At 43.4% G+C, this 14,762-nt stretch overlaps 1 protein-coding gene across 3 annotated transcripts in view; it reads left to right on the top strand.

Annotated features, from left to right (window-relative positions):
- Positions 1-718: 718 nt before the first annotated feature.
- Positions 719-14,762, top strand: part of tnrc18 (trinucleotide repeat containing 18) — a 46,868-nt gene continuing 32,824 nt past the window's right edge. For all 3 annotated transcript variants that reach the window (XM_030408954.1, XM_030408953.1, XM_030408952.1), the window contains exons 1-2: positions 719-897; positions 2,573-2,916. In XM_030408954.1, coding sequence (XP_030264814.1) covers positions 2,709-2,916 — 208 coding nt within the window. In that variant the 5' untranslated portion in view covers positions 719-897; positions 2,573-2,708. The remainder of the gene's footprint in view (positions 898-2,572; positions 2,917-14,762) is intronic.

Here is a 14,762-nt window from a genome sequence, read left to right as displayed (position 1 = left end):
GGCTCCTTTCCCCACTCCCTTTCTTCCTCTAACCATAAATAAACCCCCAAGAACTGGCCTGACTTGTTTGTCAATGGGGGGAGGGACATCCACACCACGGATGCCCCAAAATAAATAGAATTAGTCAATTAGAATTAAGTGGGAGATCTTAAGTTCTGATTTTCATGTTGGTGTTTGGAAGAGGTCTTGGATTGTCATGGAAAAAAATACTTACTGGAAAAGGTAATTATCTGCTGTTTCCTTGGAAGGAAAAGTAAACTGAAGTCCACACTTCATTGGAAGCGAGCGCAATATATTTAAGGGTTAGGACGCCCCCTTACTTTCTGCTTCCCAGTCTTTGAGCGCCCATTACTGGCATGGAAATGGGTGGAGTGGGGGGTTGGAGGTCGCCTTGAAACTGGCCCCCACCACCACCATGGCCACCACCAGCAGCAGCAGCAGCACCATCCCTACTAAAAACAGAAACCCACCGCTTGTTTTGATCACTCAGTCTTGAAGGGAGAGGGGACCTTGAAACGGCTCAACCTCCTTGCTCCATAATTGGTTTTATAGTGCTGGCGAGCGGCCAGGGTGTTTTTTTTTGTTTTTTTTTATTACACTGGGGATTTTGATCGACACTACTTGCAGCCAATAAGACAGCAGCTATGAGAAACGTAAAGGGCGGGGCTAAGGGTTGGGTGGTAGCGAGGGGGATGGGCGGGGCTTGCAAAACAATGCTGTGTTTCATTGCTGAGGAGCTTACGGACGCGTCAGGGGCTGTCTCCCCCCTCGGCTGATCCCCCAGTTTACCTTCGGACGAGCCTGTAATGGACTACTCTAGTTCTCCCAGCAACCTGGACGGATTTTGAGAAACGTTTGCATTTTTAGTTCCTTCCCCCCCAGACTTTCCACATTCAAGTAAGCGGTGGGCATGTTGGGTTTTATTTTTGTTCTTGTCTTAGTTACTCCTTCCAGCCGAAGTGTCAGACTTCACGGTGTTTTAAAACATATTTTGGCTTGTAAATGCGAGTGAAAAGGGCGCGGAGGTTATTGCGTGCGACATTTTGGATTTTTTCCGGGGCTACTGTCGGTGTGAGAGGGACGACTTTTCGGAGACGTTTCCGCCGAGAAAGTTTTGTGTGTGTCGTTTAAGTGGAACCGTGAAAAGTTTGAAACGTGGCTGAAACGCCGTGCTGCTCCGCTGCCGTGCCGCATGGATCACAACGGGAAAGCACACAGTCTCCCCCAGCTTCCCAGTTTGCTTCAGAGAGCTGGGGGGCTACATTTGTGTCTGCTGAATTTTTCTGAAGTGTAAAAAAAAAAAAGAGGGTTTATTGTGATTTGTGAACGAGCCATTCTTCAGATCCCGCCCGCCTGGATATCACGAGTCATTGCTGTAATGTGTTCGCTTGCAGCCTTTGAAGGTTAACTCGACTTTCGGCTTGTTTTAAATTTAAATTCGCCAACTTGGTGTTACACTGTTGTTCTTACCGGGCAAAAGGTACAGAAAATAAAGACATTTGGTTTCCATATTATCTCCTTGTTTTGATAAAGTCGCGATCGCTTGTTGTTCTCCTCAAAGTAACTTTTATTCTATTTTTTCAGTTTTTTAACATCACAGAAATACTCATCTGTGAAGGTTGTCTTTTATCATCTATTTTTTAAAAAATGATTAAAATCGATCCTCTTTTTAACAGATTCAGGGCGCTGTGCTCGGATCGTTACCGATATAAGCAGAATTTCCGTCGATTTATGATGAAAAACACAGTTATTTATATTAAATGCCATATCAAATTTGGTCCAGGTTGTAAACCGTCGATAAGCTGGACATTTAAAGAGGTTTTTAGTTTCCAAACACCGGACTGAAGTGTTTACGGGCTGGGTCTTGATTTCTTTCCGTGGGCAGCACCCATGTCCCTCAAGCAGCCCGGGACTAAATTCGCATCTGTGGGCAACAAAACACCGCTAACCCCGCTGATTAATGATGCAGGCTTTTGCAGCCTTATTTATTTTTAACCCGTTTGAAATTTATATTTGATGCGCCTCCAGTATTTATGGTGTATTGGTTTACAGGGCGACTCGACCCATAGCCTACATTGCTGGTTTACGGTTTAGGGAAAACAGCTGTGTAATCGGAAAAAAAGGTGCGATCGGTGTTTAAAATTTGACGGTATGTGTTTCCATCGTGGGATCGCAGCTTGTTTTCACGGCCGGGGCAGAGCAGCTGGCCGCCCCTCTCCTGGTTGTGTTTCCCTGGGAAGCGGAGCCCCGGAGCGGCTGCCTGCTCACTGTGCGGTGGGGGTGGAGTACTGCTGGTCTCAAAACCATTACAGCATAATATTGTAGATATAAGTTAAAGCTGCGTTGAGAGCTACAGTTAGGATACACCGGGAGCAACTCATACGATCCTCACGTCGACCAGCTAATATTCACCGTTTAGTTTTGAAGTGGTTTTGCAAACTGCGTCATTGCACATATGGACCGCCTGGTCGCTGGAAACAGGAGAAATCAGAAAACTACCACTTGCAAACACTTTGCTCAGTCTGCCCTTAGATTGTTTATCAAGCGATTTGTTTCTTGTTGTATTTTATAGGTCAGCAGGATGGCTGAAAAGGAGCCCGAATCGCCTGGAGAACTAAATACATTATTATAGCCAGAACTGGCTTTTTCGGAATAGGGGGCCTATCTGAACGGACTATTTCTTTTCACAACTTTCCCTTCTGTGGATAATGGATGGCAGAGATTTTGGACCTCCCCGATCCGTCCACGTACCACCTCCGTTGTTGGCGGGGCTCGCAATGGAGTCTCACCGGCTCGGAGCAGCAGCAGCAGCCGGGAGGATCCCTCCCTCGCCCGGTCACTTGGGCTCGAGTCATCCGCCGCCTCTCCACTCCGGAAAATTCTTGCCATCGGCCATTAACCTACATGCACACCACAGTAAGTACATGATGTCAGACTGTGGAAATGCTGTAACATGTCTGCCTCAAAGGCACAACCCTTAAAACGATATAATATTAACTTGAAGTAACGCTGCGCAAAAATGCGCACAGTTTGTGGCTCCCGTGGCAGCATGTGCGGTCATCGCTAGGATGTTGCTACGGTGTTCTGTGAGAAATGAACCCAGATGTAGATTTATAAGGAGGAGTGGCTGCTTTTAAAGCTGTGACAAGTTTCAGATCTTAAAGTACGGGATCGCGTTAAGGATCCCCAGCTTTTGGCGAGGGACAACAACGCATTAGAGGAAAATTACTTGGCAGTTTGCAACACACACAGCGGCGGGTGTTGTTGCAGCAGTCTGCAGGTCAGGGTGCAACGGACTTGGATTGCATGTGGACCATTACACCGTCATTCCGCTGAGAACAGATGCAGTGTGTGAGTGTCCGTGTTTGGGCAAGTGGGGGTGGTAAAGTTGTGACCTAAAAGGGATGACAGACCACTTTTTGGGGGGAATTCGCTGGGGTGATGAATGGCCGTGGTTCAGTCCCCAGCACTTGGAGTAAAAACCACTCTCCTGGAACATTAGGCAAATGGCTGATGCTGCTCTTTTTCCTGCATTTGTACCAATTCTGTTGGACATCCCCGTTGCTGCTTCTAGTACATCGGGGAGTGTGTGTGTGCGTGCGTGTGTGGGAGAGAGAGAGAGAAATTATGTGTGAGCGCTCAAATAGGGGCATGATGGATGGAAACTGCATGTTGTGATGCCATTCAAAAGAAGATGAACCAGGCAGTGGCTCCTTAAAGCGAGCCCCCATGTGTTTGTTTACATTATGTAGGTGTGTGTGTGTGTGTGTGTGTGTGTGTGTGTGTGTGTTTCTGTATTACCCAACTGAAACCAGTAGGTCATCTCTAGTATATGTTATTCCCCGCTGAGCTGGTGATTTTCCCTTTTTATTTTCACTGCCTGCACAGTGATGTCTGCTCCTGCTATTAGTAATCGGAGCCTTGAAATAATATTTTGCATGAGAGAAAACATGGCATGTTTGCATACAGTTTTGTGGTCAGTCAAAGGGGGAAGTTGGAGCACTGTCATCTAGGCTCAAAACCATATGTTGTGTGTGTGTAGGAAATATGGGTCTGCTGTGTCTTTTGGAAAATGGAAAGTCTGACAAACGCTCTCATCGAGTTACTTACATCCCCCTGAAGTCATGAAGCTGCAGACAGAGATACAATTACAGTTCCTCTGGTTTCTCTTCAGAGGTAAACCCCGGAGATAATAATACTCCAGTTAAGCTACGTGCGTTTTCCCCTCTCGTCCCCCTTTATCGCCGAGCGTGGGTTCAATGCAGCACTTGTCATTTGCAGCGCACGGTACTAGAGGTCTAGTAAAAGGCAGGGCAGGGCTCTGATGAAGCGTTAATTTGACACACACCGGCAGAGCCCACACACTCTGCTCACACACGCGCATGAAGAGCTGTCAGAGATGAAATCAACTCACAGCGGGGAGTGTGAGGATGATTGATGGGTGTATGGCTGCAAAGAGATGTGCCAGGGCACAGTTTATTGCAGCGAGTTGAGCTCATTTTGTGGCTCTGGGATAACAGAGGAATGTTTTCAGGTGCGGTGATCACATGTGTGGATTTACTGTAGTGTGCTAATATTATTCCTGTTGAAGAAGTGTGTCTTCTGCAGCAGCAGCAGCAGTTGCATCAGTGTATGTATTCCAGTGGTTCCTGTGGTTCTGAAAACGAGCTAAAAATGAGTGTGGTGTGTGTGTGTGTGTGTGTGTGTGTGTGCGCAGACTTGATTGTGTGGAACAACTTGATGTGTAGCCAGAGGGGGGTTTCAGAAGTGGAATTGACCCAGCCACAGTTCCAGCCCCAGATTGGCTGTTTAAACACTCCTTTAAAAACGGGATACATTTTATTCTGCCCACACACTGACCTTCTCCATGCCTGACTCTCATCTCCCCTACACACTCATTCTCTGCAGCCTCCACCCACTAAAAACACACCACTGTACGATGCAGGTCATTTAACTTTTACGGCACTCCTCCATATCAAATCCCCACGCATCACTTTAACCAAACCCAACTGAGATCTCAGTCCCGAGCTCGTAATAACACCACACAGCCCCCTGTTACACGATAATTACCTGCTAATTGCAAATGTGCACATTGTTCCTGTTTAATTGCAATAAACAGCATGAACCCAGAGCTCAAGGAGTGTGCAATCAGAGGGAGCCAAGGTCGACGTGCTACTGTTTTTTGTTTACACGTGTTTCACGGAATTGGAGATTTGTTGTTTTTGGCTGACCTCGTGGCTGTTTATAGCTGCCAAACACACACTTATTTCCCACGAGACTCCTTTATTTTAGTTCAGTTTTAATGGGAGTTCCACCTGACTTAATGGAGCAGAGTGTATGTTCACAACTAAAGGTTGGCAGATGTGTGTGTGTGTGTGTGTGTGTGTGTGTGTGTGCGCAGCGCAACATTTGTTTTAGCCGCACTGTGAGGCTGCAAATCGTTTGTTGATATTTGCACACTCCGTTGCAAAAAAAGGGAGCCTCTGTCAAGAAATCCAGCAGTACCTGCCCCTCTTCATCCACACAGGTTACATCTATACAGGATGGTGTCTTATAGTATAACTGTTTATAGATGTAAAATGGCTGTAAATGGTCCTCTGTCTACTGGAGGTCTGCCGGATCCTCCACCACCAGATTGAGGCCATCTGTCCTCTTCCCTCCCTCCCTCGCATCCGAGAGCAGCAGAGGTAGGACCTGCTGGAGTGTGACTGCACAGAGGGGACGAGGCCGGTAGTGCTGCAACGATTGGTTGTTCCAAAGATTAACCGTTACTGTTTGTTATTAACCATTTTGATGACAATCAATTATTGTGTGTCCCTTTTTCAAGCAAAAATGTCAAACATTTGCCGGTTTCGGCTTCTTAAATGCAAGGATTTGCAGCTTTGTGTTTAGGATTTGGGCGGTTGGTTGGACAAAAGAAGCGGTTTGAAGCCGTCACTTTGGGTTCCGGGAAATTGTGGTGGAGCATGATATTTATTGGACTAATTCATTATTGGTGTGATATTGGAAGTGCTTATCCACATTAGTGAAATTCAAGCTGGTAAATGCCCCCAATAATACAAAGCCAAAATGCTTTTATTGACTAAACAAGCGCAGCATTTACCCACTCCCATACAGTAGCTGGCTGTTGGTTGCTGATACACCAAAACCGCAGATTCATGACATAAAAATTCAAATGATCTGTTATCTTATTGGCATTGACCATCAGATGGGGGAAATGATTGTTATTACTGAACAAAAATATCTATCATGCATTCTCATTTTCGTTTGACATAAAATATAGACTAAATATTGATCAATTAATCCTGAAAATATTTGTCAGATAAATCAATGAAAGCCCTAGATGAGTGTTATTGTTATGGTTGGCGAGGCGGGAGAGGATTTTATTGTGAAGGGTGTGTATCAAGAATCAAATTATGTACATGGTTGTGCAGGAAAAGATTTCTTTCCATTTGAGCAACATGTTTAATGTCAGATGCTCTTTTGCCCTCCATTCCTCTGAGATCATGTGATGATCAGACAGCGTGACTAATGTGTCTCAGGATTTTAACCAGTTGATCATTGTATTCCTCTTCCAAATGAACAGAACATGTTGCTGCAGCTTTGGCAACGTAAAGCCCATCACCTCCTGAGCACCAGCGGGCGTTGAGAGCGGTAGAAATTGTAGATGCAAGCATGAACTGGGTGTAGGTTGAATCTCTGCTGTGTTATATCTAGTGGCCATTGTTATAGATGATTGCTTCAACCTTATGGAATGACCTTACAGGAGTACAGTACAATCCAGTTTGGAACAAATGCTGAGGCAAACATGTCATTCAGGGCGGCGTCCCTTTTCTGTTCAACTAAAGGGATAACACGTCTGAACCAGCAACTTTCCTGTTCTTTTGTCCCTCTCGCTCTCTCACACACGCACTTTCATACACTTCTCGGCGCTCACTAGGGAGTAGAAACCGATAGGAGTGAGACGCAGAGGCAAATGTAGGTGTTGTGGCGCACGCAGAGAAGGGAAATCAATAGATGCGGATGGAAACGGCTCAAGACAAATGGAAACGGCAAACTAAATGTGCGCAATCCCTAAGGTGGAAAGCAGTGTTTTGTTTTCAGGGGATAAGAGCTGAGGCTGGTGTTTGTGTGTGACTGAGAGACACGGTGTAGATGAGAGGATTGAGGTCTTGTGTATGGGAATGGGAGCATGTGATTGTGCTTAGTGCAGTTAGAGACGGGGTTTCCCCCCCGGGACTCGCTGCAGAGAGAAGGGAAGAGATTTATCCTGACCACAACACATTCAAGCACGCTTAGATAGATGTGGTAGCCCTTCATATGTTCTCTTTTTCAGTCTTGCTCTTATACACTCTCACACTCACTCTCACACACACACACATGCACACACGCACAGACACACACACAAAAGGGCTGTAAGTGTTAATCAAGCAGCATGCTATTCAGGTCAGGGTCATGTCAGCTGATACCAATTTGTCTTCCACTCCACTTGCCTAGTGTGTCTGTGTATGTTAAAATTAATGTGATGAGTGTGTGTTTATATGTATTCAAGACACAGACCCCTACCCCTATGTATGTATGTGTGGGTGTGGGTGTAAGAAGATGTGCCTCGGCTCGGACACATCCCCTCTCAGATTAATTGAATCCTTCAGGAGAGAAAACAGGCTCCTTAAGAGAAAGCACAAGGCACCGCTGCCCTGCCACAATAAACCTGTCAGAGGCAGACAAACTGCTCAGACACACACGCACACAAATATATATAACGCACACACACACACACACACAGCTGTCAAACATAAGAGTGATAGGCTTGTGTGTGTGTGTGTGTGTGTGTGTGTGTGTGTGTGTGAGAAAACGAGCGTGTCGTGGCATGTCGAAAATACCCAAAGCATTAGCTAAGTGGCTCTCTCTGCCAGAACCCTCCCTTAAACTCAAACAACACACAAAGGTCACACACTGCGTTCTGTCTGTCTGTTTGGCGGCATGTTGAGTCTCTTACATGTCCCATTAAATAAGGTTCATCATACTCCTCCAGGCACAGTTACAACTCCAAATATGTAGTGACATGATGTGAGAAATCAGATTTGACTGTGTTACACCTGAAATTTATTTTTAAAGCATTCTTTAAGATTTGACTCTTTTGCATCTAAAACTGAACGAGCTGCAGACTCACAGTGTCCTTTCTGTTTTTTTAATCTATCGTCTCACTACGGAGAAACATCCTGATAACATTCATCACACAAGATCAGACTATTTCCTGTCAGTCAGCACCTCAGTAGTCTGACGTTAAAGCCACTTATTAGTTTAAGATGCATGTTCCACCAAAAGTCCGACCCACCCTGTGCTGCAGGCGTAGATGTAGTTACTACTGTGTGTGTGTGTGTGTGTGTGTGTGTGTTGCTGTATCCATGTTACCATGCAACTGTGCATTCCATTCGGGCCGTGTGTGACACGTCTGTTGCGAGCACATTTCCATTTGCTGGTATGGAGGAGTGTGTCAAAATAACACCTGCCGTCTTCACAGGAGTGCACCAGCATGGTACTGCGAGGTTCTAACACACGTGAAGCAAGTTTAGCAGGTTTCTGAGAGCTGCAAGAACAAAACTAACTTTGTGACTTTTCTGTCCTTTAGTTGGGGTTGAAGTGGGCATTGTGTGGCAGGCTGCTCCCGTATTTACTTTGTTTCAGCTCAGATGGCTGAATTCACTCAAGCTGCTTCGGTTTCACTGTCCTGGTGTCATGTCTGAAGGCTACCTGATGAGTAAATAGTCATTTAGCCTCTTAGGCCACAGAGATATTTGCTTTTTAACCATGTGTTTGTGTAGAAAGTGTGCATATTGCATCGTGCAGATGCATAGTATTAATATTTGCGGATGTGCACATCTGTCGTCAACATATGTGAAGTCTGTCACTTTTCATTTTATTAAAGAAACAAATCCAAGGCTCGACAGTAATGGTTACCAGGTTGTCATTGGAAACTATTTTTAGGCAGTATATAAAACAGTATTAAAAATTGGGACAGTATAACAAGCATCCCAGAATAACATCTGTTAGAGCAATATTTAGATATCAGTAATCTAACAATCGAAACCGGAACCAACAACACTGCAAAGTATCAGATAAAGCAAAAACTAAGACCTTTTAAACAATACTATGATGTCACATTTTCATTATTTAGCAGACCTGTAAACTGCATAATATCTCAATTACTCAAGGTACAAGGTGATTGAAGAACATATATTTTCAGTCATTTTCGTTGACCAAACTGGTACCTTATCTCCAGCCTGGCAACCAGTTTGTCAAAGTTCCCCGAAAAAATATCTGATTTCCTTAACGCCTTGATTGTGTAATCTCTTCATCAACAAACTGAACAAAGTCGAGACACGTCAGATTTTAACACATCCTACCATGGTTTTGCAAAGTTTGACGTGTCGTAAGGTGAACTTGTCAAAGAGGCAATTTTAAGTGAAGTTAAAGAACTGTTTGCTCAACTGGAGGCACGTAAACAAAACAGTTTCCTCTCAACACTCCAGAACACAGGACGAACCAGACGTGCACATTTTGAAATCATTAACTGTCACACGTTTAACCACATGCTCTCAGCCTGAACCAACACTTACACACACAGACAGATATGTGCTTCCAGACGTGCATGCAAATCCTGCACATCCATTGCCCGTGTGTGTGTGTGTGTGTGTGTGTGTGTGTTTGTTCGTGTGTGTGTGTGTGTTTGTTTGTTCGTGTGTGTGTTTCTGCTTACCCGCCAGGATTAATGGTTACCAGTGTGCTGGTTTGCTGTGGAAGAGACGGACAGCGCTGCAGAGTTTTACTGTGTGAATGTTTTTTGTTTTTTTTTCTTGCAGGGAATAAAAACCAGAGATCAATAGAGATTTCTCCCCCTAAGCAACTCTGCTCTGAGTGCCACTGATGGATAACAGATGGGTTCATGGAGTGTGTGTGTCTGTGTATGCGTGTGTGTTTGTGGCATACATTTAAACCAGAGATTTTTTTCTCTTGTTTTTTTGTACATGTTCCAGTATTGTTGCTTTTGGATTCTGTTGCCTTTCAGTCCATCTTAGATCGATTTGCGATATCAAGACTCTTGTTCTTGAGTTTGATTTCACTGATTTTCTGTGTGTGTGTGTGTGTGTGTGTGTTTGTGTGTGCGATTTGCAGTACCGACTATCAGAATTGATCTCCAGCGGGCCTTTTCCTCTCTGATATGGAGATGCACTTCTTATGAGGATCTGAAAATGGAGGCTTAGAACGTGTTGGGGAGTCAGAGAGCGTGTTTTTTGGCAACTTGCTTATCCCAATATGGCAAAATAACTGTCTTGTGAAGTGGGAGCCAAATTGTTTTTGTGTGTGTGTGTGTTTGGGGGGGGAGGAGGAGGAGGAGTGGGAAGGCGTTGTGAGGGGAGAGGGAGGGAGGAAGGAAGGAAAGGGCTGAGAGAAAGAGAGAGCGAGGTAATGAAAGCATAATTCCAAAACATTTAAAGAAACATTTCCCTCTCAGCTACCATTTGGATGTTGATTCTGGAACGAAGAGCGCAAATGTTTTCCCTCGCCCCAGCCCTCCCTCTTCTTCCTCCCTCGGACTGTTCAGGAAGGGGAAAAGGGAATTGGGGATTGTATTTTTTCCCCCTGATCACTGGCATGAAGTGTGTGTGTGTGTGTGTGTGGGTGTGTGTGCGCGCGTGTGTGTGTAAAGGGCCTGTAGGCTGCTGAGATTGATCCATACTCTAGTGAGGCATCTGTGCCTCTTGACGTGTGTGTGTGTGTGTGTGTGTGTGTGTGTGTGTGTGTGTGTTAGTTAGAAAGACCCTGGTGTTTGGCCTGAAGGAATGGAAACTGCTGACATCCTACCAGGACCTCAACATCCTTGACAGGTGGTGGTAGTAGGTGTGTGTGTGTTCGTCAAGGAGGTATGTCTAGGATTTTTGTTCCACACACAGACACCAGGTAACAATAAGAACATGGATTTTAGGGGAGGACAATTTGTTCGAACAACATTGTTGGCACGTATCCCGACACACACCGAGTGAATTGTAGAAATGGGTTTCTTAGCAATGTTCATTGTTGGTTAGGTTGGTTTATCCTGTGCATTATTTTAGTAATAATGAACAAATCAGTTTTACAGCCACCAAAAATCAGTGTCAAAAAATATGAGTACACTTAAAAAAACAGGAAACATAAAGGCAGTTTAACTGTCAGCAAATGTCATGGGTTATAATTTGTATTGTTTGTTAAGATGCAAAGATGGTTCTAGGATCCCATATAACCTCCTGTGTAGTGTCACTCTGCTCGCCGACATCAGTTTACGGAAAAAATATAATAATGGATCCTACATATTAAGGATAATTTGTACCTCACAAAAAAGAGCACTGCATAAACATTAGTGTAATGGTTTTTTTTCAAACAACATCTGGAGGGGCCCTAAATATTCCCTAAGGGCCCCACTTTGGGCACCCCTGCATTCATGGATACTGTGTGCTTAACACACAACACATCGTTTAATGTAACATGTTGTTGCTTTCCTCTGAAAACCACGAATCACCTTAATGCTTAAAGCTTTCATCAACTGAGTTTTTTTGGTTTTGTGTTTTAAAGGTGTTTTAAAGCCAGTTTTCTTTTCAGCGATAGCATTTAAATAGATTAACATTCAGTAATTACCTCTCTTTATAGTAGATTCTCTTGTTACTCAAGCACTAGATTAATTGCCTTCACATGCAAGTGATAATTAAAGCATGTAATCCAGCATTATTGTATGTAGCTATCTCGGACTGATATCACCCTCCAACCTACAGCCATGGCAGAGATGTATGAAGTTTTTGCTCATTCAAACCCAACATCTCCTGCTGCTGATAAGAAGAGATAAAATAGAACTTAATGCATTCTTGTGTCAGAGATTGCTCCAAAAGAAATTCCAGTACAACCAGTAACAACCAGCGGGTTCCCAGGGTCAGAGTCACACACTTGGCAGAGTTTCTATAAGAATGCAAAGTCTAAAGTGTTTAAGGAGTAAATGAAAAAGAAACAGCGCTTGATGGAATAACAGTAGAAAGTAAGAAGTTAAGTTCAGGAGGAAATTAAAAATGAACTAAAATAGAAAAAGATATTATTGGCAGTGATATTGAAAGGTAGTTACAAGTTATATTGCACCTTATGACTCAGTGCAATAGTGCCCATGATATAAAACGTTATTGTACATGATAATATTGAAAGTAGTATCGCACATGCTGTATAAGTAAACATAATATTGGTATTATTTTCATGAGTGCCAGTTCACATCAACTGGCAGAAAAGTGAGTAACCTTTTTATTGTAAAGTAATCACAGCAGCTGACAAGACCATGGTCACTTTCGGTATTTTCCACTAGTGAGTCAGTTTTAATTTTTCCTGGTAGAAAGGGTGTGCTGCGTGAATTTAGATTGTGGCCGCTCATGACACGATGGAGAAAAAAAAGACAAATTATTGACTGAATGTATTATTAAAACCGCATGACTGTGTTTGGCTGCACTGTAAACAGATACACCAGTCACTCTTCTATTGTAAGTGTGTCCAAAGTAGCTGCTCAACGCCCGCTCTACTGTTAAAAAAACACTTGATTTTATCACCATTCGTTGAAACTTTAAAATATAAAAGAATATTCTCAGACTCTGAAGTATTCAAGCCGTGTGTGTGTGTGTGTGTGTGTGTGTGTGTGTGTGTGTGTGTGTGTGTGTGTGTTCATTAATTAGAAATGGGACTATAAGTTGTCTCTTTTTGGAGGTGAAACCCTGCACTGTGTGGCTCTTCAGCGCTCCACACAGGATGGGATGTGTGTGTGTTCCAGCAGAGTTAATGTACTGAGACTAACTGAAGGTTAATCACAGGCTGTGTGTACATGTGGTTAGTTGTTCATGCTGCATGTCTGTATGTTCCCAGCAATTGGTGTGACAGTGAGGATCCATACATGCACGTTTATGTGTGTTTTTCACATATGTGTATCTTTGACGTGTGTTTGTTGCCGCACGTTTGAAGCTCCACCAGTGTCTCTGACTCAAAGGCCATTCACTGCAAACCAACACACAACTGTTTGCACATGTCAGTGGTTATACAGTGGTGCAGTGCAGCCACTTCAGCTATGCACACAGAGACTCCCCCCCCCCTCGTACACACACACACGTAGCACACAGATACACATGGAGAGACTTGAAGAGATCTGTGTGATCAGGCTGGGTGTGGAAGCATCCACCTACACAGTAATTTTTAGAGCAGAAGAAAAAGGCTCTGTGTGTGTGTGTACACAGTTTGTGATTAATTGGAAAGCTGCATTTGCTATTGATTTAAAATGCGCCCTGTGTGTGTGTGTGTGTGTGTGTGTGCAGGGGCTGACGGACTGCGGTTTTAATGTACTGATTTAGATGCAGGAGGAAACTCAGCGAGCACAGCATGTCTCTGAGATTCCCACAGGACTAATACAAAAACACACACACACTCAGTCCCTTCCCCCTCGCCAGTATACAGAGAGCACCCTTTCCCCTACACACATGGTTAGTTTTATCAGGGTAATGGTTGTGCGGTGCATTCAGTAATGGGCTGGGTGGGGGCTAACATCAGCTAAACATGAAACCTCTCCCAGCTCTTACGGAGGTTGTGATTGGATGAGGCAGTGATGGTTCAAAGGTTCAAAGTTTACTAATGGTTAGATAGCACACATGCAGGGAGTGAAGTCAAGTCAAAACAAGTCTAATAAAAACAATCGATAGCGGCATCATTTCGAGATATGAAATGTTTTAAGAGGGATAACTCAGTCCATGTTTCCGCGAAGGAGCTGGTTTTAATGGTGACGTCAACATGCTTTGAACAGAGTATACACACATCACTGTCCTCGCACTGGATTGTGGGTTCAAATTGATTCAAACTAAGTGGTGGTGGTCAGTTTTCATTTGTTGAAGCAAACATTATTTGGTTCAGTGTGATTCTTTGGGTCTGCAATTATAAGTTTATCATATTGAAAAACGTTAGTGTTAACCAACCATTATGAATGTGTCCCAGTAAGTTTTCTGCTCACTGAAGGATCGACAGTATGTAAAACAGTAAGTTTTGTGACGAAACATTAAGCAATGTACAAAGTAGAGCTGAAATGATGCAACAGTCATATGACAGAAAAGTTACTCAGTAACAGATTCAATCCTTTTCAAGCAGAAATGGTAAAAATTCACACACACTTTCAGGTTGAATCTTCTCAATTTAGAAGATTTTTTGCCTCTTTGTGGGCATGCATGATATACAGTATATCGTTGTCATTGAAATTATAACCCATAAAAAGAGCCGATAATAGCAAGCCAATATGAAGTCATTTATTCATGACAGCTTTTAAAAAGTGCAAAACATGAGATTTACGTCCACTAAATAAAGACTTGGTACGCTTTAATGGATCTTAAACCAACTTACTGTTTAAACTGGCAGTGAAAAAACTTAGTCGGGGTGGGACTTTCTAATATCTAATCTAATAGATTTGTTTTATTGCAGGAAAATTAATTGATTAGTCCTTTTGGTCTATAAAATGTTTAATTGTGAGAAAAAAGTCTGAGTGATGTCATCAAGTTGTGTTGTCCAAACCCAAAGACTCTTTATTTACTATCGTAAATGACAAAGAAAAAGCAGCAGATTCTCACATTTAAGAAGCTGGAACCAGAAAATGTTTGGCATTTTTACTTGGAAAATGACTGAATTTATTAACTTATCAAAAATGTATCAAAATAATTTTCTCTCAA

The sequence above is a fragment of the Sparus aurata genome, chromosome 23 (assembly GCF_900880675.1).
Source record: "Sparus aurata chromosome 23, fSpaAur1.1, whole genome shotgun sequence".
NCBI lineage: Eukaryota > Metazoa > Chordata > Actinopteri > Spariformes > Sparidae > Sparus > Sparus aurata.
Note: the sequence above shows the minus strand (reverse complement) of the source record. Positions and strands in the feature narration are given on the sequence as shown.